We start from the raw sequence: 25,807 nt of genomic DNA, 5'->3' as shown, positions 1-25,807 counted from the left end.
TCCACCTCTAGCAAACACAGTAAGCATTCAATACAAAGTCAATGGAGAAACTGTTGTGGATGCAAGTAGATGTTGATTCACTCAAATGATATTTAATAGATTTACTACTCCATTAAGCAGCTGTCTGTTACCGTTATTGTTGAATTTAAAAAAATCAGGTCAAGTTGATCTTCGACTGCTGGTTCTTCCATTAAACTGTTTTTCTTTCAACACCTGCAGAAGCAATCCACTTCTGTCCAACGGGGTAAGAGAGGGGAACAGGTTATCTCTGCTCTGCTTCTTTCACTATCAAGTTGTCTACATTTAAAAACGCTGTTTTCATGTGAAAACAATTTTTGTCCACACTAGTGTTTCCAAGTTGTTTCTGGAAATGGGCAGAAGAACCACACAGAGACCCTTGAGAGGAAGTGGTCTTGGTTTAAAGGGATATATCGGATTTTTTGAAGTGGGGTTGCATGAGGTATATTCAGTGTATTACCTTATCGGCATGCTCCCAGTCTGGAGAAGCAGGCAGGAGTACTGCAGATCAGCTATATGGTTCAGAAAGTGCTGCTGTGGCGTAACACAGTGTGCAGGATGCGTAGGGATAGTTCCATGGTTGAGAAAATGTAGTGCCAAAGGAAAATAGTAAAAATATTGTAAATATAGCATATACTTATTCTAATATTGATTTTTTTAGGTGGCTAAAATATGTTTCGCTGCTGTCCCTGTCCAAAGCAGGACAGTTCTTAGCTTTAGTGCCTGCTTCTTCAAACTGGGAGCGTGTTGACTCCCATCTACTGCAGGTAGGACTCTGTCTATGGGTAACTACCTCATACAACCCCACTTCAAAAATTCCATAGTATCCCTTTAATGCAGCCATTCTGTTTGATTTGAGTCTGTTTGTTTTTCTTAGTTAAATTGTTTTTTACGAGAGTCTTGAGGTCCTTCTCTCCATCCACTCTGCTAACTTGCTGGTTTCTGCCGGCGCTACGTATGGTTAGCTAGCTTGTTGAACACTCACAGCAAGCTTTTTTTTGTTTGTTTGTTTTTATAATGATGATGTGTTGTCATAAAAAACAACAACTGCCCAATGACGTTGATTTGATGATCGAGAAGCCTGCCAGGTTTTTTTTTAACGATGAATTGACCCTTCAGCCTCAATCTGATTGGCTAAAACTTTAATTTTGTTTCTCTAAGGGAAGCCAAGCAAAGCAAAGCTGGCCTCCTCTGAGTGATGCATTTCATTGACCACTTGACAGAGCAGAGAACATCAACTACACATGCATCAATGCACACAGCAGAGGGGGAAGAAAAACGGAATGTTTTGATAACAAGAGAAAACTTTATTTTGCAGATTATTATAGAAACTAAAACGTAACATAAACCTATAGGAGAGTCATGTTTCTTCGTTGGGTAACAATGAGGATTTTGTGCAAAGAAAAATTTGAAATGGAAATAAAGAATTGGGGGAAAAACACTTGTAAAGAACTTCTAAATCACACACGAGGCCTTCAGGTACTTGTAGTCCAGTGTGTGCAGGAGTTTAATGTGGAGAGCAAAAGGTGGAATTTCACATTTATCTGCGTCACAGAGGGAATGAAATAAAGACACAGAGGCAGAGAGATGGGGGGGCTGTAAAAATATAAGTCTTGGAAACCTCTCAGCACATTTCCTGTCTGCTCTCTCTCTCTCTCTCTCTCTCTCTCTCTCTCTCTCTCTCTCTCTGGTTGTGGCTTTAGGACAGACTCAACCAGACGAGGAGACTCGCTCGCCATTTGTTCTTCCTATCTCACAGTTTACCCCCTCTCTTTTCTTTCTGTTGGGGGATGCCAGACGTCGTGGAGTGGGGGGGTGGTGGTGGTGGTGGCAAACAGTGGGTGTGAAGTGTGTGTGTGTGTGTGACAGCATTCCTCTTCCTCTGAGCGTGTGCAGAAGGTGAAGAAGACGGAGACGAACACAGGAGCTCACAACAACTGGAGGTAGGTGCCAACCAACACACACACACACACACACTTTCACACACTGCCTCTGTCGAGCCGACACACACCTCCAACAGGCCGCAAACAGAAAAGAATCACAGATTAGAGGAAAATGAGGGAATTTCCTCCCTTTTTCATTCTCTCAGTTCTCTGTTTTTGGCTTCTTTCTAGTCTAAAACTCTCACACACTCGTAAACACACACATTCATGGAAGTGTGTCCCCCCCAGGTTTACAGGCTGAGGATGTGATTAGAGCTGCAGAAGTTTAGTGGAAACTTTCTCTGCAGTGTTTTGTTGCAGTATGTTAAACTCCTGCAGGGCTGCAGCTGCTACCTGTTGCACAACAGCACAGAGCTGCTGCGGACTAAACTCACTGTAAGAGAGAAACTGACTGAATCAACAGATAAACTCTGTGTATGAACAGATAAACTCACATACAAACAGATAACATCTCATAAAGGCAGATAAACTCACTGTACAAACAGATAACTCAGATAACTCAAACAGATAAAGTCCCTTTATACACAGATAAACTCACCGATGGACAATACATTTACATATGGACAAAGATAAACAGTTAAACTCATTGTATGATCAGGTAAACTCCTGTTACGGACTGATAAACTCACTTATAGACACATAAACTTACATACAGACAAATAAACTTGCATATAAACTCGTTCACGATTTCATTGCCCCGATTAAAAAAAGTGTGCACCAGATACAATCTGAAATGAACTTGCGATACATCGTTTCCAACATCTTTGCATCCTTAAAATCTGATTTATTTATATAGAATTATAAGTAGAGGCCCTATGTCTTTACTATTTAGAAATTTGACCAATAATTTTTGACCAATAATTTGATATTTAGATTAATTTCTACTCTGTAAACTGTTTCTAGCGGATGCTAGTATGCTACAGCTAAGTGGTGCGTCGCCAAAATGTTCTGGGTGAAACTTGTGCTCTAGAATTATTGTTCTGCATGTCGGAGTAACTGAATTATTAAACTATTTTGACAGTTATTGTTTGGGTCATGGAGTTTATGCATGTAAACTGGAGACAGAGAGCGTTACACCACAAAGGACTTGTGAAACGGCCTGTTTGTGAAAGGTCCAAGGAGGTCAAAAAGAAATGAATGAGACGCTTTCTGAGTCACAGTAGTAGTAGAGAAACAAATATGTAAAGTAAAAATGGCGCTTTTTTAGTTGATTTATGATTTGATGTATACTTTAATAATATCAAACCCTCTGTACCATTTTGAATTGCATCATTGTTTAGCATCACAGTGTGTTGAATCAAATCATGACGAATCTCACTGCATCACAATAGGGATGAATCTCATATCACATGTTGCTTCATATGTATCTTTAATATTTCAGATTGTTGGCAATGCATCGAGATGCACGTCTCTAATGGACAAATAAACTCACTGCACATACTGATCAACTCAAGGATAAACACTTAACCTCATGTACAAACAGATAAATTCACCTATGGACAAATAAATGTTTGTTTAGGACATGAATAAACAGTTGAACTCATAAACAAAGTTCAATAAATTCACTGTGTGGACATAAACTAACGTACGGACAGATAGACTCACATATGGAGACCAGTGTTGGAGAGACTAGTTACATATAACAGTGTTACGTAATTAAATTACAAAATAAATGTAATTATAATCCGTTGCAGTTAAATTACAGCTACTAATCAAAATGTTAGTTATTACAATATGTTCTTTTTGGTAAAAAGCTTGTATGTATAATATAACGTTCATTCTGTAGCTTTGTCTTCTGGCGTATTTCCGGGTCAGTGAAGGTCAGCAAAGCCGTTGGGACAGATTTGAGTGCGACACCAAGGAGCCGTCTGTCTCTACATGCTAGACAGGCTCCGTTCATTTAGCAGTACGTTGTTTTTGATTGGTTCTCTTGTTTGAATTTGCACCGCCTCTCGTCCGCCAATCAAATCAGCGCGTTGCTCTGAGTAGCCTGAGTCGGCCATGTTGCCTTTCAGTGCAGGAAATTCAACAATAATTTGATGCTTTAAAATCAAAACATTCACATCTTAATTCAAGTTACACTGAAGAACTTTTAATAAACGTTTGACAGTTATCAGTGTTGTTACTGGTAATCAAAAAGTAATCAAATGTAATGAGTTACATTACTTTGATGACGTAATTAAAATAGTTACATTACTTATTACATTTTAACAGAGTGACTAGTAACCTGTCACCTGTAAACCTCCCAACACTGCTGGAGACAAACTCACATACAGACAAATAAACTCAAGAGTTAAACACATGTACAAACAGATAAAATCACTTTATATGCAGATGACGACACGGATGAGTGACTGACATTTGTTTCACTGTTTGGAGTTAAGATTTGATTAAATTATGCTGTTCAGGATTTGATCAGTTTCACTCACAGTGAAACTAAAATTAGAATTTTTCCTATTTTTTGTATAAATAAAAATATATTTTAATAAAACTACAAACTGACGTACATATTTTTCTATTTTTCAAAAGAGGATAAAATGGTTTTTGGACATTTTAGTGGAAACATCTGGATTCTTTCCAACAGCCTGCATAAAAAGTTATTGAAATAATTAAAAGGTAGATTTAGATACATATTGATGAGATGATAGCAGCTTTTAAAATTTGATTTGATTTAGTATTAAGCATAAATGATGCACTGCACCAGAGTTAGCTTGAAGCTAATTCACATCTGTAGTCCATTACAATCAAAACATACGCATAAGCAAAAACAAACAAACAAACACACCATACAAAATACAAAGCCACACACAACAGCACATCACATACATCCACAATGTCAATTAAAAATGAATAATTAATAATGATGATAGCTAATGATAAAGCTAAAGTTTAGCTTGACTTCATATTTTTGTTAACTGTCATCGTTTAGATGTAAATATTATGTTATGACTCCACAGATCTGGAAATTAGCTTGTAGCATAATCTATTACTGGTATAATACCAGTAATGAGTGGAGCTGTAACAGTAGCATTAGCAGATGTAGCTTCAGTAGCAACAGTATTTGTAACCTTTGTAATTGCAGTAGTAGTTGTTGTAGTAGTACTATTAGTAGTAGGCTGTGTTTTAGTGGAGAGTTTTAGTGTCTTGTGGTGATTAAAAGCTTAAAACATGGAAATATGAAGGATAAACTAAATACTTCTGATGTCTGGAATGAAAATAATCACATTGAAAGCTTTTGAATGTGTTCACAGTTACAGCTACAGACAGCCTGAGTCCAGAAACTGTCAGCATCAGTGTTCAAAGGGCTGTGTGGGTCCGACTGTGGTCAGATCTGAAGTTAATTATCATGTTTCATTCAGAACCGATTCAGTTCACCTCGGAGCAGCGGTATGTGTTCCCCTGTTCGGCCGCAGCAGTGAGTCACTTCCAGCCATCGCAGCAGCTGGTGGATCAGTTAACAGACGTCGTGCCTCGGTCTAAATCCTGCTGTTTTGGATCCAGCGCTTAGTCATTTCTGCAGAGACGACAGACCGCAGGTGAGATTAGAATATAAATTATTCTCAGAGAAATGACAGGGAAGTGAAAACAGTCGACTGTGGAGTAAAGGAATTTCCAAACTTTTATCTGTCTGAAGACAATTTAAACACAACCAGACTTCTACTAAAACTAAAACTGACATAAAACTTTATTGTTTTATGTAAAGTTGGAACAGGAGTACTTTGAGCTAAGCTAGCTACATGCTAGAACAAAAGTGTATGGATTCATCATCTGGGGATCATGAATGTCTGTACAAAATGTCATAATAATTCATATTTTGAATCAATTAAAACATGAATATTGTTCATTTTCATCTTTTTTTCAGATATTTCCATTTTATGCTACTTTATAACATTTCAGATGGAAAAATTGTACTTTTGTCAGGAGCCCAAATGAACATTAAAGCTGTTTTTCTTGCTGTAATCATTCCTCCTGTTCATACTGACCATTAGAAGATCCCTTCATAATGACCTCACAATGGAAGTGATGGAGGACAAAATCCACAGTCCTCCTTCTGTGCAAAAAATGTATTTAAAAGTTTATCTGAAGCTAATATGAAGCTTCAGCGTCCAAATGAGTCAAATCAAGTAGATATCTTTCAACGTTACAGTCTTTTTAGTGCCAAAGTTCCTCTTTTTGTTACTATACTTCCACCTGCAGCTCAACAGGGAAACACTGTCCGAGGAAACACAAAGAGGGAATTTGATGCTAAAAAGACTGTAAATGTGTCAGATATCCACTTGATATGACTAACTCAGACTGATGAAGCTGAATAGAAGCTTCACACAGACTTTTAAATGACTGTGTGGACACACTGTGGATTTTTTCCTCCATCACTTCCATTGAAAGCACATTTGAAGGATCTTTTAATATCCAGTATGAACAGGAGGAATGATTACAGCGAGGAAAACCTCTTTTACTACCAGTAAGTTATTGCAGGCTTTTACTTGTAATTGAGTATTGTTATTGTAGTACTCTTGCTAAAGTAAAAGATCTCAAGACTTCTTTGAATTTCAGTGATTTAGCAAACTTTAAAAACCAAAAACAAATCCAAGACAAAACAAATTTAAAAAAAAAAGTTTTCATTAAAGTTTTCTGTAACTCTCTGTGACAGCATCATAAAAATCTGACGTCCTCAGCGCCATGTAAGGTCTGTTTTCTCAGAGCTGCAGCTGAGCGTCACCGTGCAGTTCACCACAGAGCCAGAGGTTAACACACATCCAGCTGAAACCTCAAACTAACGAACCGACGCTCGTCTGGCTGGATGGGAAGTGACACGCCGGCTCCAGTTGGTGCCCTGCTTTGATCCTGAAAACACCCCCCCCATCCCCCCCCCTCTCCCCCCTCTCCACCCGTCCCATGCCACTTCCAGCACCTCTGCGGGGTCACGCAGATTAACCCCTTGTTTCCTGCAGTGGGCTTTAGTTTGAAGTGAAATGGAGGGTGAAAGCGTTTTCCGGCTGGGAGTGTGGAGCAGCGGGGGGAAACAAGCCGGGCCTGCCAACTGCATGCTGGGAGTTTTTTTAAAGGGTCTGAAGGATTTAGAGGAGTTTTGGTGTGGGCTAAAGGCAGTCGAAGAGGTTTAGAGCTGCATAGCTGATTGTTTTTAAGCAGCAAAAGAGGTAGATGGTTTGGAGCTGCTGGGGATTTTTGACATCATTAGATTCAGGTAAGGAGTTGGGAAAGGTCAAGGGTCAGATTTACAGCTGATAGCTTTTGACTGCATCAAATTTTATTTGTTAAGGCTGGAGAGAGTCTGAAGTTTAAAATGATTTTAAGCTCCACTAATCAGTGTTTTTATATTAAGAGTGGATCAAATGCTTAAAGGGGACATATCATGTTTTCTGTTATTTTTATACTGTTATAATGTTGAATATTAAACATTGTCAAAGGTCCAAAACTTGAGGTGAATGTATGTAAAAATGCTCCAGGGCTTCAACCCGCTCTGAACGCTTCGTTTGTGACTGTTTTGTCTACCCACCATGCCAACTAACAGCCGTCCATTGTTAGCCTTGGTTGCTAAGGTGGTTGCTAAGGTGGTTGCTAAGGTGTTTCCATGTGTTGTTCAGCTCCAACATGTACGGATGGATTTGAGAAGTTGACATTTGGAGTAAAGAAGGAGAAAAAGAAGTGAAATCCTGCTACTATAGTTTGTTTACGTAGCCTCCGGAGCCGGAGGAAGCTTCCTGAAAGCTGACCAATCAGAACAGAGTGGGCTCATCAGGAGGCGGGGCCTTAAAGAGACAGGAGCTAAAACGGCCTGTTTCAGACAGAGGCTGAACTGAGGGGCTGCATAAAGGACCAGTATGAGATAAATAAGGAGTTTTTAACTGGAAATCATGCAAAGATATTCCAGTAGAGCCCCAGAATATAAATATAGAGCTGGAAATGTGCAGAATATTTGTCCTTTAATGGGAAAGGAGTCGATCATGTTGGCAGCTGTTTTCCTAACAGAAAAGAGAGATTCACTTAGTTTAGGTTTGAATGTGGACAGTGATCTTTAACTACCTCCAAACTTTCCAAATTAGCTTTGTGTGCACATTGTCTGAGAGTTGTACTTGTTTTTAACCACATGAATGTAAACTCTTCTTCTCTCCTCTGCAGGTTGCAGTGACACTAGACAAAACAGCAGGATGTGGGCTGCAGCAGACTGAATGGGAAAACACTGAGACTTTGCTTTGGAATACAACTTCTGTGAAACTGTAAAACAAGAAGCTGAACCTAAAATGTCTGCTGCCGGCGTGTTGTTGTTGTTGCTGGCAGCGGTGTCGGCTGTCTGCAGCAGGAGTCTGGTTGTTGTGAACTCGGGTGTGGAGGTCGCCAGGGGTCACTCAGTGTTTATCAGCGAGAAGGAGCTGAAGATCAGCGTGGATCCCGCCGCAGACTGTAAGGTGGAGGTGGTGATGAACGAGCCCATCACTCAGAGAGTTGGGAGGCTGACTCCACAGGTGAGTTAAAGTCAATCAGAAGAGTTTCATGTCCATCACAGTGTAGAAATTCTCCATCAGTTAGTCAGCCGCCATCGTCTGTGGGACGGGACTGCTTCCAGCACCAGTGCAGTGATATTACTGGTGCTTTGTTCTGTGTTGTTTGCAGGTGTTTGACTGCAGCTTCCTGGAGGACGAGGTGAAGTACGTCCACAATGGCAGTCCTCTGCTGGACGAGGACACAGTGATGCTGAGAGTCTACAGGTCAGTCAGCAGCAGTGTAGTAGTAAAGACTGCACCCTAAACACTGCTGAGTTGTTGATTAGTTGATAAACCCATGTCTTTATACACAGAGTAACACAGGGTGACAACATGACAGGTTGTAAACTTTAATAGATTCTTGTCTCGGAATGATCTAAATACATAACTGTGATGGAAACAGAAGAAAGTGCGATGCACAGCAACTGTTTCCTGCTCTGAGCTCCGGTTTTAAAATGCAGCAAAGTCGGCTAAACTCCTGCAGCAGCCTCACTTGTTGTCGTGAGCGAGCACTTTGTGTTGTATCTGTAGTCTTGGTGGCAAAAAAAACATTTAAAAAAAGAGATCCCATAATGCTTTGAGAATTGGTCAAACCTTTGCTTTGCTTCAGTGGTATTAATAGTAGCAGTAATACTAGAGGTAACAGTGGTAGTAAACAGCTATTGTAGTGGTAGTTGTTGCAGAACAGTAGAAGCTGTAATATTAGTCGTAAAGTATCATTTAAACATTTAATTATCTTGTAAGATCATTAGAGGTAAGGTAAAATATTCAAAGGATGTATTTAACTGTATTAAACTGATTTTAAGCCTAATATTAGATTGTGTTGCGACACACTGTTTGGCGTCTGTGTTCAGGTTCACGTCCTCAGACACACTGGTGGAGACGGTGGTTCTGCTGGTCCGGGTGGTGGACTCGGGGTCCAGCGTGGTGGAGCTGGGCAGCGCTCCGCTGGTGGTTCCTCAGTTCTACGGTTTATCCAACGCCATCGACAGCTCCGTCCTGAACATCCGAACCACGGCCGACCTAGTCTGCACCGTCAGACTGATGACCTCCGACACCGACACCCCCGCTCTGGGACAGCTGGTGAAGGAGGAAGACTCCACACTGAGGAAGGGTACGTCACACACACACACACACACACACACACACACGCAGGTCTATGAAGCTTAATCATCTCACGACCCCTCAGACCCCTTAATACTAATGGGTATTAATGGGTGACATAACTTCATAGACGATTCTTTACTTTTTTTTAAAATTTAAATTTGAATATCATATCTTAAATTTGTTGAAACAATATATAACACAACATCTCTGATGTAAGTTAAAGAGATAAATGACTATAAGCACTCGTAGACCATATACTGCGCAATAGAGGCAAAAATGCCAAAAAAAATTAATCTAAAAAAAGTACAAATTTGTTACAAAGTGCTGTACAATAAAACAACAGAGTGAAACAGAGAGAAACTGCAAAAATGTGCAAAACTTTTCAGATAGCAAAAGAAAAATTATATGAAAGACAAGAAAAAAGAGGAAAAATTAAATGAATATTTTTAAATTGAATAAATTAAATACATAAAATCAAATACAAAATAAAAAATGAAATGTATAAATGTAAACAAAATAAAGTAATGCTATAAACATGACAAACAAAATTAAAAGTAGAAAAATAAAACTTAAATATGCTCTAAATGCTCGTGTGTGCAGCATCTACTGCAGGTGTCCACCTTCTGTTTGTCGTCCTCCTTCAGGCCGAGAGACGGCGGAGCTCTGCCCGGGAAACAAACCCTGTCTTCACGACACCAAGGAGGTTCGTTTCCTCAAAACCAGCTGCCAGGACTTCCTGAGATCCGGTCTGAAGTACCAGCACCTCAGCCCTCCGTCACCAGAGATCGACTACATCCCCATCAGGGTGGAGCTGCGGGAGCAGGCGACCAGGACCTTGTTGGAGGTACGAGCAACATTCAGAAATTACCCCTGAAAAAAGTAGATTGGTAAAGGAGAAAGACTGATATTGAAAGGTTTTATAAAGTTAAAATTGACAGTAGAGGAAACATCCACACATCTTTGACCACAGTGTAGAAAATAGCAGGTTGGAGGAAAGCAACTTTTAGACAAGTCAGTGTAGTAACGCTACTCAAAAGTACTTTAATTGAACAAAGTTGATAAACTGCATATTCTGTCATATCCAAGTCGGATGTGACTGTTTTCCAGGCGAGATTAGCATCTCAGACGTAGAGAGGGTTATTGGCAGTCAAAAGGTGCAATCCCACTTTCATGAGCTTTTCTCAGCTCTGTGGATGTGGAAGGATGCAGAGCAGGAGGTTCTGCAGGGGTTCAAAACGCTTCCAAAACCCTAAATGTAAAAACCTTTTCTTCTCTCCTTGTTAGCACATAAACAGCGTCTTTACTGCAAAGAACCGTCATTTCTAACACATCTGATTGTATATTCTGGAGCATCACTTGCCTCTTTAACACCACATATGTCAGCAAAAGTTGTGGCAGTATGTGTTGCATTATACGTGATGTATGTTGTGTTAAAGTGTACATATGTGTCTCAAAAGAGATGCAGATTTACACAAATTGGAATAAAAAGCATGCACCAGCTTTGGAAAAACAACTTTGTGGGAAAGTAGATTTATCTTTTATCTTCACTTTAACCATTCCCTCTCTCCCAGACGGAGGCGGTGTGGTTGCCGGTTCTGATCCATGGAGCCATGCAGAACCAGCCGCCTCAGGCCGCCTTCATGGCCTCCTTCATCCTGGAGGTGGACCAGTTCATCCTCACCCCGCTCACCACTGCCACCCTGGACGCCAAGGACCACGAGACACCACAGGAGAGGCTGGTGTTCAATGTGACCGTCCCACCTGCCGAGGGTTACGTTACCCACCTGGACGACCACACCAAGCCCATCAGGTCTTTCAGCTGGCTGGACCTCCATGAGATGAAGGTGGCCTACCAGCCGCCCAACAGCAGCCAACCAAACCGCAGGAACTATGAGGTACTGGTGGTCAGTGGTGGGAGAAGTATTCAGATCCTTTACTAAAGTAAAAGTATCAATACAGCAATGTAAAAATACTCTATTACAAGTAAAAGTCCTGCATGAAAAATCCTACTACAGTAGAAATACATAAGTGTTATGAGCTTGATGTAGTTAAAGTATTGCAGTAAAAGTACATAAGTATTATGAGCTTGATGTAGTTAAAGTATTGCAGTAAAAGTACATAAGTATTATGAGCTTGATGTAGTTAAAGTATTGCAGTAAAAATAGTGGTTTGGTCCCTCTGACTGATATATTATTATATATGACATCATTAGATTAATAATACTGATCAGTGTGGTGAGTAATGAAATGAGAAAAACCTGTGTTACAAAAAATCAGCTTCACACTGTGTAGTGCGGGTAGCAAGAGGTACATTTTTTTTATTCGGGCTCAGTCACATGATCATTTGTGACAGAAGAATTTTGTGCCAAATAAATTAATTTGGATGATTGTCACAATCGTAGGATTTGAGTGGCAAAGTAAATTACCAGAGAAGTTAGCAAATCTCAGAGTACAAAATAAATAACCCAGACAAACTGCTTTGCTAAACCAGATCCAAACTGTTTTAGCTGCTAAACCAAACCATTGGCTAACTTGAACCACACTTTTTTTTTTTTTTACTGTTAGCTTAAAGTAAGAAGATGCTAGTTTAAAGTATTGCTAAACTATGGAGCCCCAGAAGAGCCACAGAGAGAAAGAATATATATATCGAAGCCACCTTTTGCTACATCGAGTGCTTGAAATGCTATTGTGTGCACACAAGATACAATTCATTCCCACGTTTTGGTTAATTTTAGCGCACAAGATAAGTGTATATACAGAGAGCCAGCACAACGGATGAAAAAAATATCCTTTTAGCTTTTTCAGTTTCTAAGTTCTGTGGGTTGTTTTGCTGTCAGTCGTGATACAGTGTTGTGTAGTTGGTGTAACTGCTGTTAAATCTGCTTGTTTAGGTGGTGGGCTAGCTAGTTTGCTAGCTTGTAATGTAGCTCACAGTTAGCTTCGCACTGCTAGATTCATACTCAGATTCAAAACTGAAAACAGTGGAACCTGCTGTCACTCTTAAATTGGCTAATCTAGTAAACCTTTTGCAAGAGTAGGGAAACACACAAAATGTGGATTCATATCAGTCAAACTCTTTCAAACAAGCTTAAGGTCCTTGGATAATGTAGACTCCTTTAAAAAGCAGCTAAAGTTCAGACGGGCATTTGGGTAGTATGTGCTATTTTATCTTAATTTGTCCATTATATTTGCTCTACTTGTGTATTTTATCTGGTGTCTTTGCTTTTCTTTATTCTGATTTTATTTTATTTTATATTTATTTCACATTATTTTATCTTATTTTATTTCTTTGACTGGGAAGCACTGTGTAACTGGTGTTTGTGAAAGGTGCTATATAAATAAACTTTGCTTGCTTGCTTTAATTAAGTGTACCTCATGTACATGTCATATATCTTGAAATATTTTGTTAATCTATTTTCTGTAAGGTGGAGTTCCAGGTGATAGATGGTTCCTATATGATCAGCCCGCCCATCATGGTCCACATCTCCATCAGGGTGGCTGAAACAAACGCACCCAGAGTCTCCTGGAACATGGGTACTGTATGTAAAACATCACAGCAGATGTGTTTGCTGCTTAACTCCTGTCAGAATCTAAAAAAAGTCAATGAAACTGTAGCAATAGACAGATAAAACACATTATGTAAGAGGAGCTCTACAGTAAATTATTTTGATATCTTATTCTCGTTTTTTTTTTTTTTTTATCTCTGGCGTCTCAGGTCTGGACCTGTTGGAGGGTCAGTCTCGACCAATCACGTGGGAGGAGCTGCAGATAGTCGACAACGACAACATAGACGCCGTCTACCTGGTGGCTGTGGACGGACCGCTTCATGGACGTCTCAGTGTCAGAGGTAAAGGGTCAAAGGTCACAGGGGTCGCTCTGTAACTTCCACAACGACATATTGAGTCGCTTGTTTTTCCACTTTCACAGCTCACCCTTGTTTCCTGTCATCTCTCTACTGTTGCATCTAATAAAGGCATAAATGCATCAAAGTGTAGTGTTGTGATGATAGCAGACAGTGAAAGTAACAGAGGAGCTGCTGAATATAAAGATAAATCATTACATGGAGCGTCCTCATATTTAAAATAATTCAACTGAAACTGAAAACTAACGCCAAGAAGCTTGTAGACGTCTAAATAAGTTGAGTATTTAAATTCAGACACTTTTATGCTGTGAGGAAGAACTCTGTCCGTCTCTTTCTGCTCCAAACATACATCAAAAACCAAAAGAAAGGTCAGAAAGCCGCCTCCTCTGTCAATAATCCTGCTAAAATAATTCAGCCGTGTTTCCAAAATCAGGCCGAAGCGTGTCATGTGTCACGTTCTCCATTTGTCCCAACTGTCAATAAAACACGTATATTAAAGCTCTTTGGTGTAAATATATAAAATCACTTTGACATAAATTCTTGACTACAAAGAGGCACGACTTGTATGATTTTAGTTGTATTTTAAATTAGGTTACGGCTCACAATGCCACTAACATTTATTCATTTAGTCCTTCAAATCATAACAGTTTCTCAATGTCTAAGCTAACATCTTTATTTTTCTGTCTCTCCAAAGTCAAAGATTTTCAGTTTGCAATGATATAAAACACAAAACTTTCACGTTTAAGAGGCTGGAACCAGAGCATTGTTGCCTGATAAATGAAAAATTGTTGTGATTAACTTTTACAACTACAACATTTCGGCACTATTCAGGTTTTAGACTGATGATGGAAAGTAGTAAAAAGGATATTTGTGCATTTATTTACATGCAGCAGACTGATAGAGTCCTATATATAAATATAGTGATTCTCGGTCCTTTAATCCCGTGCTGGTATTCCGACACACACACTGCCCTGGGAATTCCCAGAGAATGTCGTCTGGCCTTTTCCGCCCTTTTTCCTCCATGTGTTGCCCATCCGTCAGGGACTCTGTGGTGTGGCTGGGGAAGCATATGTCTAGTGGCCCTGCATGTGTTTCCTAATCAGGTGTAAAATGAGGCCGCGGCCACTTCGCCAGGGGCCGTGGCAGCGCCGAGGCCGCCACTGCCTCCCTCTCTCCGTCCACGTCTGTCCCTTCCAGCCCAGCGCGTAGGGAGAGACGGCCTCTTTGTCTCTGACGGTGGGGGGGGGGAGCGGGACGGAGCAGATTGAAGGGACTTATGCCATTTCATGCCGCCGTGCACAGGGAGCAGATGCACTGTCCCCAAACAGGTTTTTATGCTACCAGCTAGAAGGAGGCAGTGAGGAGGGGAGGGGGGGGTGAGGTGGCAGGAGTGCAGGCACCCCCCCGAGGGATCCAGGCAGGGAGTTAACCTTTCATGGCTGCTTTAGACTTATAGAAACACAAGGGGAAGCTCAGAGTGAAAGGATGGTGTGTTTTCAACTGATTCTCTGCCCCGTTTCATCAAATTACTCTTTCATCAAGACGCATTTCACTAATAACTGCAACCGCGACCTGCAAATACACCTCGCACTGTGCTGCGTTTGGAGATAAATCCATAATCTGTGCACACTTCACAGGAATCTGCAAGTTTGGTTTAAAACAAAAATGCAAAATGTGCAAAAATTTGCTGGTTTTCTTTTTTTTTGTCTTTTAAGATAGTAAACTCAACATATTTTGGCTTTGACTGTCGGACCAAACAAGAAATTTGAAATCGTCACCTTGAACTGGAAACTGACATTTTATAGACTATAAATGATTCATCAATTAATTTAGAAGATAACCTGATTCCTCTACTTCTTCTACTGTAGACGGAACATTCCTGTCCTGCTGCCACCGTCGCTCCAGGCCTCCACCAAAGAGACCAAAAAATTGAATGAGTGAGGATGTTGAAGGTGGAGCTAATTGATTCATTCATACAAAACAAAACAAATTATTTCATCTCAATAATTGAATGGAAAATATTATTTTTTCTATCACTCTGCTGCTCTATATCTCTCTGTTTTTACCATCAAACATCAAAAATTGTTCAGAGAAACATCTTTATGTTAGTTGGACGGATGTTGAAACTTGTGTCCCACTGGGCAGGTTTCCACCGGCTCCCTCCTCCTCCTCCTCCTCCTCCTCCATGTTTCATCTCTTCACTTTTAGACCGTTAGTTGTTTATCTGCAACTGTTGTCAAGAAGGAAAAAAACTGACAAAAGTTTGGCTCTGCTCCCCAAACATCATCATGTGTCCTGTAGGAACCAGTTAGTGGATCCTCTGGTGGAGTTGTGTCTCTGTGGAGAACGCCGCTGACCCTCGACGCTGCGACTCGGGGGCGAGGGCGCCACAGTCACTGCAGGCTCGGTCCAACGCCTTCAGCCAAATGGATGGCTGCCTGTCCTGCTGCACAGTCCCTCTCTCTCTCTCTCTCTTACACATACACACTCACAGAGCCCTCCCATCCCAGTTTTCCCTTTATGGGCCTGTTGCCCAACGCCACCTTTGGGCCCAATTACCAAGTTGTTTCCATCACTTGGACCAGTAGCCGGGTTCCCCTCGGTAAAGTTGCTAATGAGGTTCGGGCTTGCGACCGCTCGTCTCTCAATCTGTCTGCTGACCTTGCCCTTCTGTCTCTCTGGCATGCGCAGGGAGACAGGAAGCCCCCCAATCCTGGCAACCGGGCGGCCACCGGGAAGGACGCCATGTTTTACCCCACCGGTGTTCACAGCACAAACCCCAGCCAGCGCCTCCCGGTGCCTTCAGGCGCTAAGAGAAACTTGTTATTTCCAAGTGACAATGGGAGAAGAAAAAACAGTGCATGTGTTGGAGATGGTAATTGAATCGAAGTGCGAAGGTTTGGCTGGAAACTGAGCCGTCCGCTGACAACAACACATGTCCGCCAGTAGGCCGCCAGTCATGTGACGCTGTGCTGTTAGCGTTAGCATGATGTACAGTGTGAGGAAGGCCAGCCAGCAGCAGAGAGCTGACAGATGGACTCGGCCTACATTTCATTAATGTAGGACAGAGACACAAGAAGTTTTTCATGTTCAGTCCAACTCTTCATAGTGTCAAACATCGAGTCCGACAGTAAAAAACACATTTTTATTAAAGTTTGTACACGAAACAAAAATAAGCTGCTTGGAATAAACAAACTAAATAAATCATTTGTTTAGCTGGAGCAACAAAAAGTGGAAGATTTTTTAATAAATGTAATAAATTACAGAAGGATTTGTTCTCTACATTTGACCACAGTCATATCTACACTGTAGACTTACTATAAAGTATATTGTGCAGTTATTCTTTGACTGCAACATTAAGGCTGGATTATATATGAAATCAATATCACAATACTAATTTTTACAATATCAGTATACAATGTCATGATATAACAAATGTGTGTAAATGAAAAATATTCAAATGAATAATCCACCGTCTGAATTTAATCCCATAAAACTATTTTAAACATGTAAAACATCAATCATGGTCATTATAATATAGTTATAACATCACAGAACAATTTCACTGAAAAGTCAATAAATAATATTATTGAATTATTGTCTAACCCTAATATTTCCTCTGTGAATTTTATATTAAACCATCTGATTTAACTCAAATATGAAAAGTCTAAACCATATTTTAATGTGTTTATATATTAATTTAATCATTTATTAGAGTTTCTCAAATATATAAAAGTGAGTCTGATATTTTGTAGATTTAAACACAGTTGAGGTTTAAACTTGAGGTGTCTCGTCACGCTTTCAGATCATTAATGGACATTATGGATTGTGAATTTGGTACTGTAGTTTTTAAAAATATAAATCACTGACATCTGACGGGCTTATTATTGTGAAATATGCACACTGGTGTGACGCCTTTGTGCTGACGGGATTTTCTCCAAAAATTGCAGAAACAGATTTATTTTCTGAGAAGATTAAATGTTGTCCAGCGAAAGCTCTTGTTACTGTTCTACTGCAGGATCACTGTCTGATATAGAAACCTATCAGTGACTCTGAAAGCTTAAATTATTCTCAGGTTAAAGTCTGAATGAAAATTATGAATGTTTAGAATCACTGAAACCTTCCTGACGATCTATGAGCAGATTCTTACCAGACAGACCCTGCAGATGGTTTCAGATCCAGCTCCTGCAGAGTGTAGAAAGGTCCCTGATGACCCTGCAAACGTTCATGTGTTTCTTTATATAATATATCCGTGTCAGTAAGTAATTCAATTAATCACTTCACCTGTACTTCCTGTTTTCCAGGCGGGAAGGCCTTCATGTTTCGTGTCCGGGACCTGAGGGAGGGCGTGGTCGTCTACCATCACTCCGACAGCGACACCACCCGCGACCACATCGTCTTCCGCATCAGCGACGGCCGTCACAGCATCCGCCACAAGTTCCCCGTCAACATCCTGCCCAAAGACGACTCTCCGCCCTTCCTCATCAACAACGTGGCGGTGGAGGTGCAGGAGGGTGGCGCCGTGCGGATGGAGGAGTACATGCTGCTGGCCTCTGACCTGGACTCCAGCGACGACTACATCCTCTACCAGATAGTCTTGTCCCCCCGGACGGGGCAGCTGGTCAGAAAGACCTCCATCCACGAGACAGGTGTTGACTTAACAACACTGTGCTGCATTGCACCTAATATGACATGATTGCATTTATTCACTGTTAATTGTTGCTGACTGAGGTTTTGTGTTGTTCCCGCTGTGCTCCTCACCACGCAGGAGTTCCTGTGGACAACTTCCTGCAGAGAGATCTGATCCAGGGTCAGATCTACTACCAGCACTCAGGAGAGGAACAGTTTGAAGACTCCTTCGACTTCACGCTGTCCGACAGCCACCAGCCGCCCAACCTCTCCCAAACATATGTGAGTCAAAAGTCCTGCTGCATCTGTAAATACTGAATCAGGGTTTACCCTCCTCTCACACTAACCCCTCCCCCCCCCCCCCCCCCCCCCGCCTCTCTATCCAGACGGTGGTGGTCCATGTGTTCCCGGTGAAGGACCAGCTCCCGGTGGAAGTCTCCGGCAGCGTTCGCTCGCTGACGGTGAAGGAGACGGAGGTGGTTTACATCACTCAGACTCACCTCCACTTTACAGACAGAGAGCATCCGGACACCGACCTGACCTACGTCATCACCCAGCCCTGCTTCAGCCCACTGCATCCTGGGTAAGGACAGGACAGGACACGAGGAACGTAGCCTTAGCCTTTAGCTTAGCACAAAGACTGGAAGCAGGGGGAAACTGCTAGCCTAGCTCCATCAAAGGAGAGAAAATAAAGCTTACAAAAACTCCAAAGATGTCTGATTTACACTTTTTTTTATCTTTAATTTTCAGGCTGATGGATGCAGGACGTCTGTTCTACACTGACAGCACCAACGCCATGAAGAGAGACCCCATGGTGGCGGTGTTAACGTCCTTCACACAGGTTCAGACACACACAAACACCTCCACTGACTTATGAAAGTTAACAGCAAAGATCATCCTGCACACAGCTGTTAAGTCTCAAACACTGTTCAATCCTCTGAACTGTTAAGCATTACATACTATATATAAGCCTAATATATACTTTCTGAAATGTATTGTATTCACACGGTGTTTTGGCAATACTGTATTTGATCACGGTTGTGTTAATAAAGACCTTTGAATTTGAAAATATGAAAAAGCTTGAGTCACATTTTTAGTTACTTCCTGCTTTGCTCTCCCAGCACGCCGTCAACCACATGAAAGTGGCCTTCATGCCTCCCGTGGAGGACATCGGTCCGGAGACGCTGTTCGTCCAGTTCGTCTTCTCCGTTAGCGACCACCACGGCGGCACCGTCTCCGGTCTGCTCTTCAACATCACCATCACCCCCGTGGACGACCAGGCACCAGAGGTCAGAGGTCAAACCAGAAGTCCATTCAGTGGTCTGACATTTGAAGATCCAGCAGGTGTTTGACGCGTGTTGGTGGATCCTCTGTGTGGTTGTTCTCAGGCCTTCACCAACCTGCTGCGGGTGGAGGAGGGCGGCGGGGTCTTCGTGACGGAAGAGCACCTCCTGGTTCAGGACCGGGACAGTCGGGAGGAGGCGCTGAGGGTGGAGGTTCAGAGGACGGCTCGCCACGGCCGACTGGAGCTGCAGGGCCGGACGCTGCTGCAGGGAGACAAATTCACCCTGCAGGACCTGAGAGGACTCCGACTCAGGTCTGTCTGATGTTTGTCTTTGTGACGACCAGTTTGAGTTTGTGCACAGTGCAGGGACAAGACTATTGTTAAAATTAAGTTTAGATTAAGGTTTGAGTAAGAAAGCAACACATTGTGTGGGAGACAGAAGTTCAAAAAGAATATCTGATGTTGTGAATAATACATAACTGTTGAGTCCTTGAATATAAATGATCTTATATTTGGGATGATGTGGTAGAAAAAGATCAATCAGATACATATCCGATTAGTAATCTATTACCATCCTACTGTACAGTGAAAGCTACTGAGCCTGTTGCTTTATAGACAGGCATGAAAAAGTAACTAGAGTTGCAGCTAATTAATATTTTCACCATTGATTAAGCTGCTGTTGATTTCCTTGATTAATTGATTTATTATTTGGTCAATAAAGTGACAGAAAATAGCAAAACGTGTCCATGACAGTGTCTCAGAGCCAAAGGTGACGTCTTTGAAGGTCTTGTTTTGTCCAACCAACAGTTCAAACCCCCAAAATATTAGTTTTACAGTGATATAAAAACAGAGATAAGATAAAATCCTCAAACTGGAGAAGCTGGAAATGGCAAATATTTGACATTTTTGCTTGATGACTTAAATGAATAATCGATTATCAAAATAGTTTCAAGCTGGTTTAAACAATGTGTTTGATTTAGATCCATAGAAAACGTGTGTTCTCGTTCTGACGCTTTGCTGGATCACAGGCTGCTCTTACATGGAGACCAAACATGATCAAAGCTGTCTGGATATCACAGTGATTAGATGGTTTTTATACTCCGGTCACATGATTACACGCTGTCGACATGTAAAGGTCGACCCACATGAACCGTTTCCTCTCTAAACTGTTAGTCTGCTGCTTCTTTGATCTTATTTGAGTGGATTTTGTGTTTACGGCGTCCGCGTCACCGCGCCCACTGATCCAGCAGCTGAACCCACGGAAGCATAAACTAAAACCTCACGTTGAGTCAGGCCTGAGATTCAGAGGTGGTTATTTAAATGTCTGAGAGTGAGTTTATCTCCTGACACACAAATCTTCTGTCTCTCTCCTCTGGTCTGCAGCCTCAGTAACAAATGTTCAAAAATATAATATTGGCACCTGTCAGAAAGTGACATAACTCTTACAAAATTATGACAGAACTTTAATAATTGTATATTTAAAATGTTGTTTTATAGACTGATACTCTAGAGTGTCTAAGGGTGTCATATGTTGTTCATATTGTAAAGTTTTCTGAGATAAATCTGTGATTCTGTACTTTATAAATAATATTGACTTCATTTAGGATCACAATAAAGATACGTTTTTATGATTATGACAGTGATTTTAATAGGATACATAACATTTTCGAGGTAGATTGAAGTCTTCTGCCATGTTTATGTGGAAATGATCACTTTTGACTGTACAAACTGTTCATTTCAGCAGCCAAGTGGTAAAATAGTTTTTATCTCATACTGTATATCCAACCTGGTGGCAGTGACATTTTTCATATTAATGTCCATCTTAAATGAAACTCAACTAATTATCTAAATCAGGTGTGTTCAGCTCAATCATGAGCTGGTGAACATTCATAATTGAATTCATGGTTAGGTAAATATCATAAATACTAGGGCTGTAGGCTCCTGGTCGACTGGTCGATTAGTTGGTCGATATGCTCTCGTCCGAATAAATTCTCATTGGTCCAATAATCTCCGTGTTACTTTCATAAGAAGAAAAGTGCTACATCAGGACAGACTAACAAATTACCTGTGAAAATGGTCCGGGTATCATCGCATAATTTGTAATTCATTTGTAATTAAAAAACAAAAAACGGTAAATCTGTTATTTGTTTCAAAACAAAAAACAGAAAACCGTCTTTGGTGTCAGAATCAAATAACGAAAAACCAATCAAACCCGGTCTGTTTTTGCCGTTTCGTTTTGTCGTCATTCCTTTTTGGATTGAATATCGAACAGGTCTGCGGACATTCAGCCAGTTCGTCTTCACCATAGCAACGGCCGCTGAGGATCATGGGTAGGCTAATGTAGCCGTTTCCGCTATAGTACAAAACTGACAAAATACTTGATTTCTAAACAAAAATTGCTCGATCTTTTGAATGTGGTTTTCTGGATTTTCGTTGGGAAACTAAAAAGGAATAGATCACGTGATTTCGTTTTTGGTTTAAAATGAAAAAAGGAAAAACCCCTGTGACTTCCGCTTTTGGTTTCAAACGCAAAAACGAATTGGTTGAATGTCCGCAGACCTGTGCAATATTCAATCCAAAAAGGAATAACGATAAAACGAATCGGCAAAAACCAAAAACGGTATTCAAAACACTGTTGTTTTCACAGCTTTGAACTCGCCCAACTCAATGGAGACTGCAGGGTCTAACTGTACTCAACGGTTACTGAGTGTTTACTGAATCAGCGTTTCTCCTGTAATAATATTAACGAACCCCCGCCAGGCCAAAAGATAATTTGTTTAAAGCCAAAAATAACGCTAACGTAGCGTAACTCCGTTTAGGAATAGGGCAGTGCTTAGTATGTTTGCGTAGCGAGCGGGAAAGTGAAGCGGAGCAGAGGAAAAGGTTAGCGGTAAGTTCTCAGTCTGGCAGTAAATGTACAGTACAGACTACAGAGTAACAGTTAATAAATGCTAAAAAGTCACGTCTGTCTGTTGTTTCTCCAACTGCTGGAAAAGTGAATGGGGTTAGCTCCAAAGTTAGCAACAATAGGTTAGCCTAACCTGAAGAGGCGAAACGGAGAAATGTGAGCTCACTGTGCACTCGGTCCCGTTACATCAGCCCACCCACGACTAATCCATTAGTTGAAGATTATGTACGATTTCAGTCGATTTTCTTTGGTTGACTACAGCCCTAATAAATACCATGTCCATCAATGACTGCCATTAAGATTTTTGTCACAAGTTCTTTGATATCAGGCTGCTTAGCAAGACAGTGAATTTTATACTATTTTTATTATTAATAAAACCATTTTATTCTGGAAATCGTAATTTTTGAAAGTGCCCAAGTTTGGTTTACTTGATATTTTCAACATCTAGCTGCTTCAAATAGGATCCTAAAAAAATAGCATTTTGCTAATTAGCGTGCTATGAAACTGGAATGAAACTTGTGTTTTGACTGCTGCTGAGTGACAGATGATGATGATGATGATGATGATGATGATGATGATAATGGTGTGTGACGAGTGTTTCTTGGTGTTGCAGGTACATCCATGACGACTCTGAGACCACTGAGGATGAAGTTGGTCTGAGGGTGACGGACGGTCTGAACTCTGCTGATGTCATTCTGCCCGTTCAGGTGAGTTTCAGACATCAAATCATCCACCTGCATCCTGTGACTGAGACACTGTTTGTACCTTCATCACATCAGAGATCAACTTATATCTGATGTCCAACATCTGAAGAAGTCTCCACGAATATTTTTCTTTTCATTTTAATGAACTGTGAAATGTTTTACTGCACTGAGCTTCATTTTCAGCTTTGGTTAAAATGACAAACGTGTTGGGCTGCTGCTCATATCGGCTGTAACTAATTAACCTTCATCCTCTGATTAACTTGATGATAGAATGAAACTCGTCTGTTGTCGGTTTGTGTTTCTGTTCTCAACCAAAGATTATTTGTGAAAGAAGAAGCTCCACAACAACTTTCATTCACATCATATCAATAATTATAAGCAGATCAAATCAATGGTTTTGAACCAGAACCTTCAGTATTGAAGCTGCAGTCTGCAGCCGCATCTTTTCATTGTGTCAGATACGTATTTCATCAACATTTAGGTAAATAAAAGTGTCAGATCAGACTCTATATCAGCAGATACTCAATATTAAAGGTCCAAAAACACTTTTGATCAGGACATTACTAACTAAAATATTTGCATAGAACTAAACTTTGGTGCATATTCATGTGCGCTGAAGGCTTATGATGAGAAAACACAGGAAATATTTGCGATTTGAGCAACAGACAACAAATTTTGTCAAGTTGATGGAAGGTTACACTTAGATAATCAGCCCTCACAAGCGTACAAATTAAACTCACCTTTTCTCCTGCTCAGTTAGTTTAAGACTCCTGAGCTGAGATTTATCTCCAGACTAACAGTCTCCTTTAAAGCAGCGTTGATCCCCTCCTGTGTGTGTGTGTGTGTGTGATGTTTGTCACATTTCAGGCCCAGAACAGAATACAGATGTTTATCTTTTTTAGATTTCTATCAGATTTGTTTAGAATATGTGATGAGCACCTCGCCGGCTGTCCTCAGGTGCTGCCGATGAATGACGAGCCTCCCCAGCTGGGCGGGGGTCTGCGTGGGGAGCTGAGCTGCCAGGAAGGGGGACAGGTCCAGGTGACGGTGGACTACCTGTCGGCCACAGACCGGGACAGCGATGACTCCAGACTGACCTACATGCTGGCCCGCAGTCCTGGCAGAGGGGAGCTGCAGAGAGCCGGGCTGCCTGTGGACAAGTTCTCCCAGCAGGACCTGCTGCAGGGACACATCTACTACGTCCACACGGGTGAGGACGCGACACGCTGTGTGACACTCATGTGGGAAGGATTAGAGATGTCCCAGCAGTGTTCTTGTTGTTTTCAATGTGTCCTTTGGTGTCAAATACTGTCGTGAATTAGTTCAAATCAACCCACCTGAACCCCCACGGACGCCGCTGTGCTGTGAAGAGATTTTGGTGTAGTGGCTGCTCAGGGTAACCACAACTTCTGGGTTCATCATGTGACACACTGGCCCATATATTACATGTATACTCACACATACACAGTCATTGGAAAAGGAGCGGCTGTAAAATGTTTGTTACAAACCTGCATTTGTAAAGTTTAGAGGAGCTGTATGATTGAATTATTTTATCCCCATTCATGTGTGTGGGGGGGCCAACAGGAAGTCAGTCAACAGGCTCAGCTGGAGAAGGACTCTACTGAGCATGCTCAGTGGCAGCAGTCTCCAAACTTCTTTAGACCTCGGCATCCCTTCAAAAGTAATGTTTTAGTTTAGTATTTTGTTTTATATTATATTACATTCATAGACTGTGTAAAAATATGGACGTAGTTACCGTGACGTCACCTGTTGGTTTCTGAAGAGCGGTTTTGAAGCTCAAAGCGAGCCGCTCCGGCCGTCGCCATCTTGGCAGTACGTGATGCTGCCTAACTCCCAGCCAATCAAAAATGTGCAAAGAGGCGGGGCCGAACGGCTGAAACAAGCCACCTAGCGGCTGGCGGACCTGTCACTCAAAGCAGCCATGTCCTTCATTATGCAGAACTTTACGGCTTAATAAAATTTAAACGGGCAAGTTATAAAAAAATTCACCCCCCGTACAGTTGTCATGAAAGAGGAAATTAGCTACAGAGACCAAAACCGTTGTTTGTACCAGGCTGTAAACATGTTTATTTCTGCTGTAAAGTTGGGTATTTTAACATGGAGGTCTATGGGGCCGTTCAAGGAACTGCAGGTTGCTGCTTGCTTATATTATATTATATTAAGTGTAATATTATAGGCTCATTCTCAATCACTCAGAATAAAAGCCAACAGGCGCTGTGCAGATTTACAGATAAATAATTTTAAACAATGAATCCAGTTAAATATGTTAAATGTTACACTCAAATAGAAATAAATTGATATAAATTAATATAAATAGCTAATTATTTAACCCATTTCACTGTTGTTGTGGCTGCCTCTGCCGCTACCGCCGTCACAGTACACTATCAAACAAGACTATTATCATTATTACATTATATTGCTGTATTATTATTATTATCATTATTATTATAATAATTATTGACGCTCTCACTTTTTCTTTCTCCCCCTCCTCTCTCTCTCTTCTTCTCTCACTTTCATTCACTCACCCCCCCCTTCCCCTTTCCCACAATCAACCCATATTGCTTAGTTGCTCTCTACATTTTACTATCTTTTTCATTGTAATATGATGTTGTCATTGCTGTTGTTTGTCATTATTTTTGTTTGTTTGTTTATTTGCTTGATTTGTCTTTTATTTATTTATTTTTTCCTTCCCACTATGTCTTGTCAACAATATCACCAATAAAAAAAAAAAAAAAAAAAATATGTTAAATGTTTCTGAACTGGAGAAGGAGGTTTGGCTTCAACTATGAGATTCTCAGTGGAGCGTTAGACCCAAAATCCAGCAGGCA

At 41.0% G+C, this 25,807-nt stretch overlaps 1 protein-coding gene across 3 annotated transcripts in view; it reads left to right on the top strand.

Moving 5' to 3' along the window:
• Positions 1-1,843: 1,843 nt before the first annotated feature.
• Positions 1,844-25,807, top strand: part of frem1b (Fras1 related extracellular matrix 1b) — a 63,429-nt gene continuing 39,465 nt past the window's right edge. The window contains exons 1-17 of one of the 3 annotated variants that reach the window (XM_042416068.1): positions 1,844-1,961; positions 5,321-5,497; positions 8,103-8,446; positions 8,595-8,689; positions 9,319-9,578; positions 10,216-10,415; positions 11,143-11,466; positions 12,996-13,104; positions 13,286-13,417; positions 17,737-18,081; positions 18,201-18,343; positions 18,448-18,644; positions 18,812-18,902; positions 19,183-19,350; positions 19,450-19,658; positions 22,868-22,961; positions 23,916-24,168. In XM_042416068.1, the coding sequence (XP_042272002.1) occupies positions 8,225-8,446; positions 8,595-8,689; positions 9,319-9,578; positions 10,216-10,415; positions 11,143-11,466; positions 12,996-13,104; positions 13,286-13,417; positions 17,737-18,081; positions 18,201-18,343; positions 18,448-18,644; positions 18,812-18,902; positions 19,183-19,350; positions 19,450-19,658; positions 22,868-22,961; positions 23,916-24,168 (2,842 nt within the window). In that variant the 5' untranslated portion in view covers positions 1,844-1,961; positions 5,321-5,497; positions 8,103-8,224. The remainder of the gene's footprint in view (positions 1,962-5,320; positions 5,498-8,102; positions 8,447-8,594; positions 8,690-9,318; positions 9,579-10,215; positions 10,416-11,142; positions 11,467-12,995; positions 13,105-13,285; positions 13,418-17,736; positions 18,082-18,200; positions 18,344-18,447; positions 18,645-18,811; positions 18,903-19,182; positions 19,351-19,449; positions 19,659-22,867; positions 22,962-23,915; positions 24,169-25,807) is intronic. The other 2 variants (XM_042416070.1, XM_042416069.1) reach the window with 2 other exon arrangements.

This window comes from Thunnus maccoyii, chromosome 7, assembly GCF_910596095.1.
Source record: "Thunnus maccoyii chromosome 7, fThuMac1.1, whole genome shotgun sequence".
NCBI lineage: Eukaryota > Metazoa > Chordata > Actinopteri > Scombriformes > Scombridae > Thunnus > Thunnus maccoyii.
This window is presented reverse-complemented; position numbering and strand designations above follow the sequence as displayed.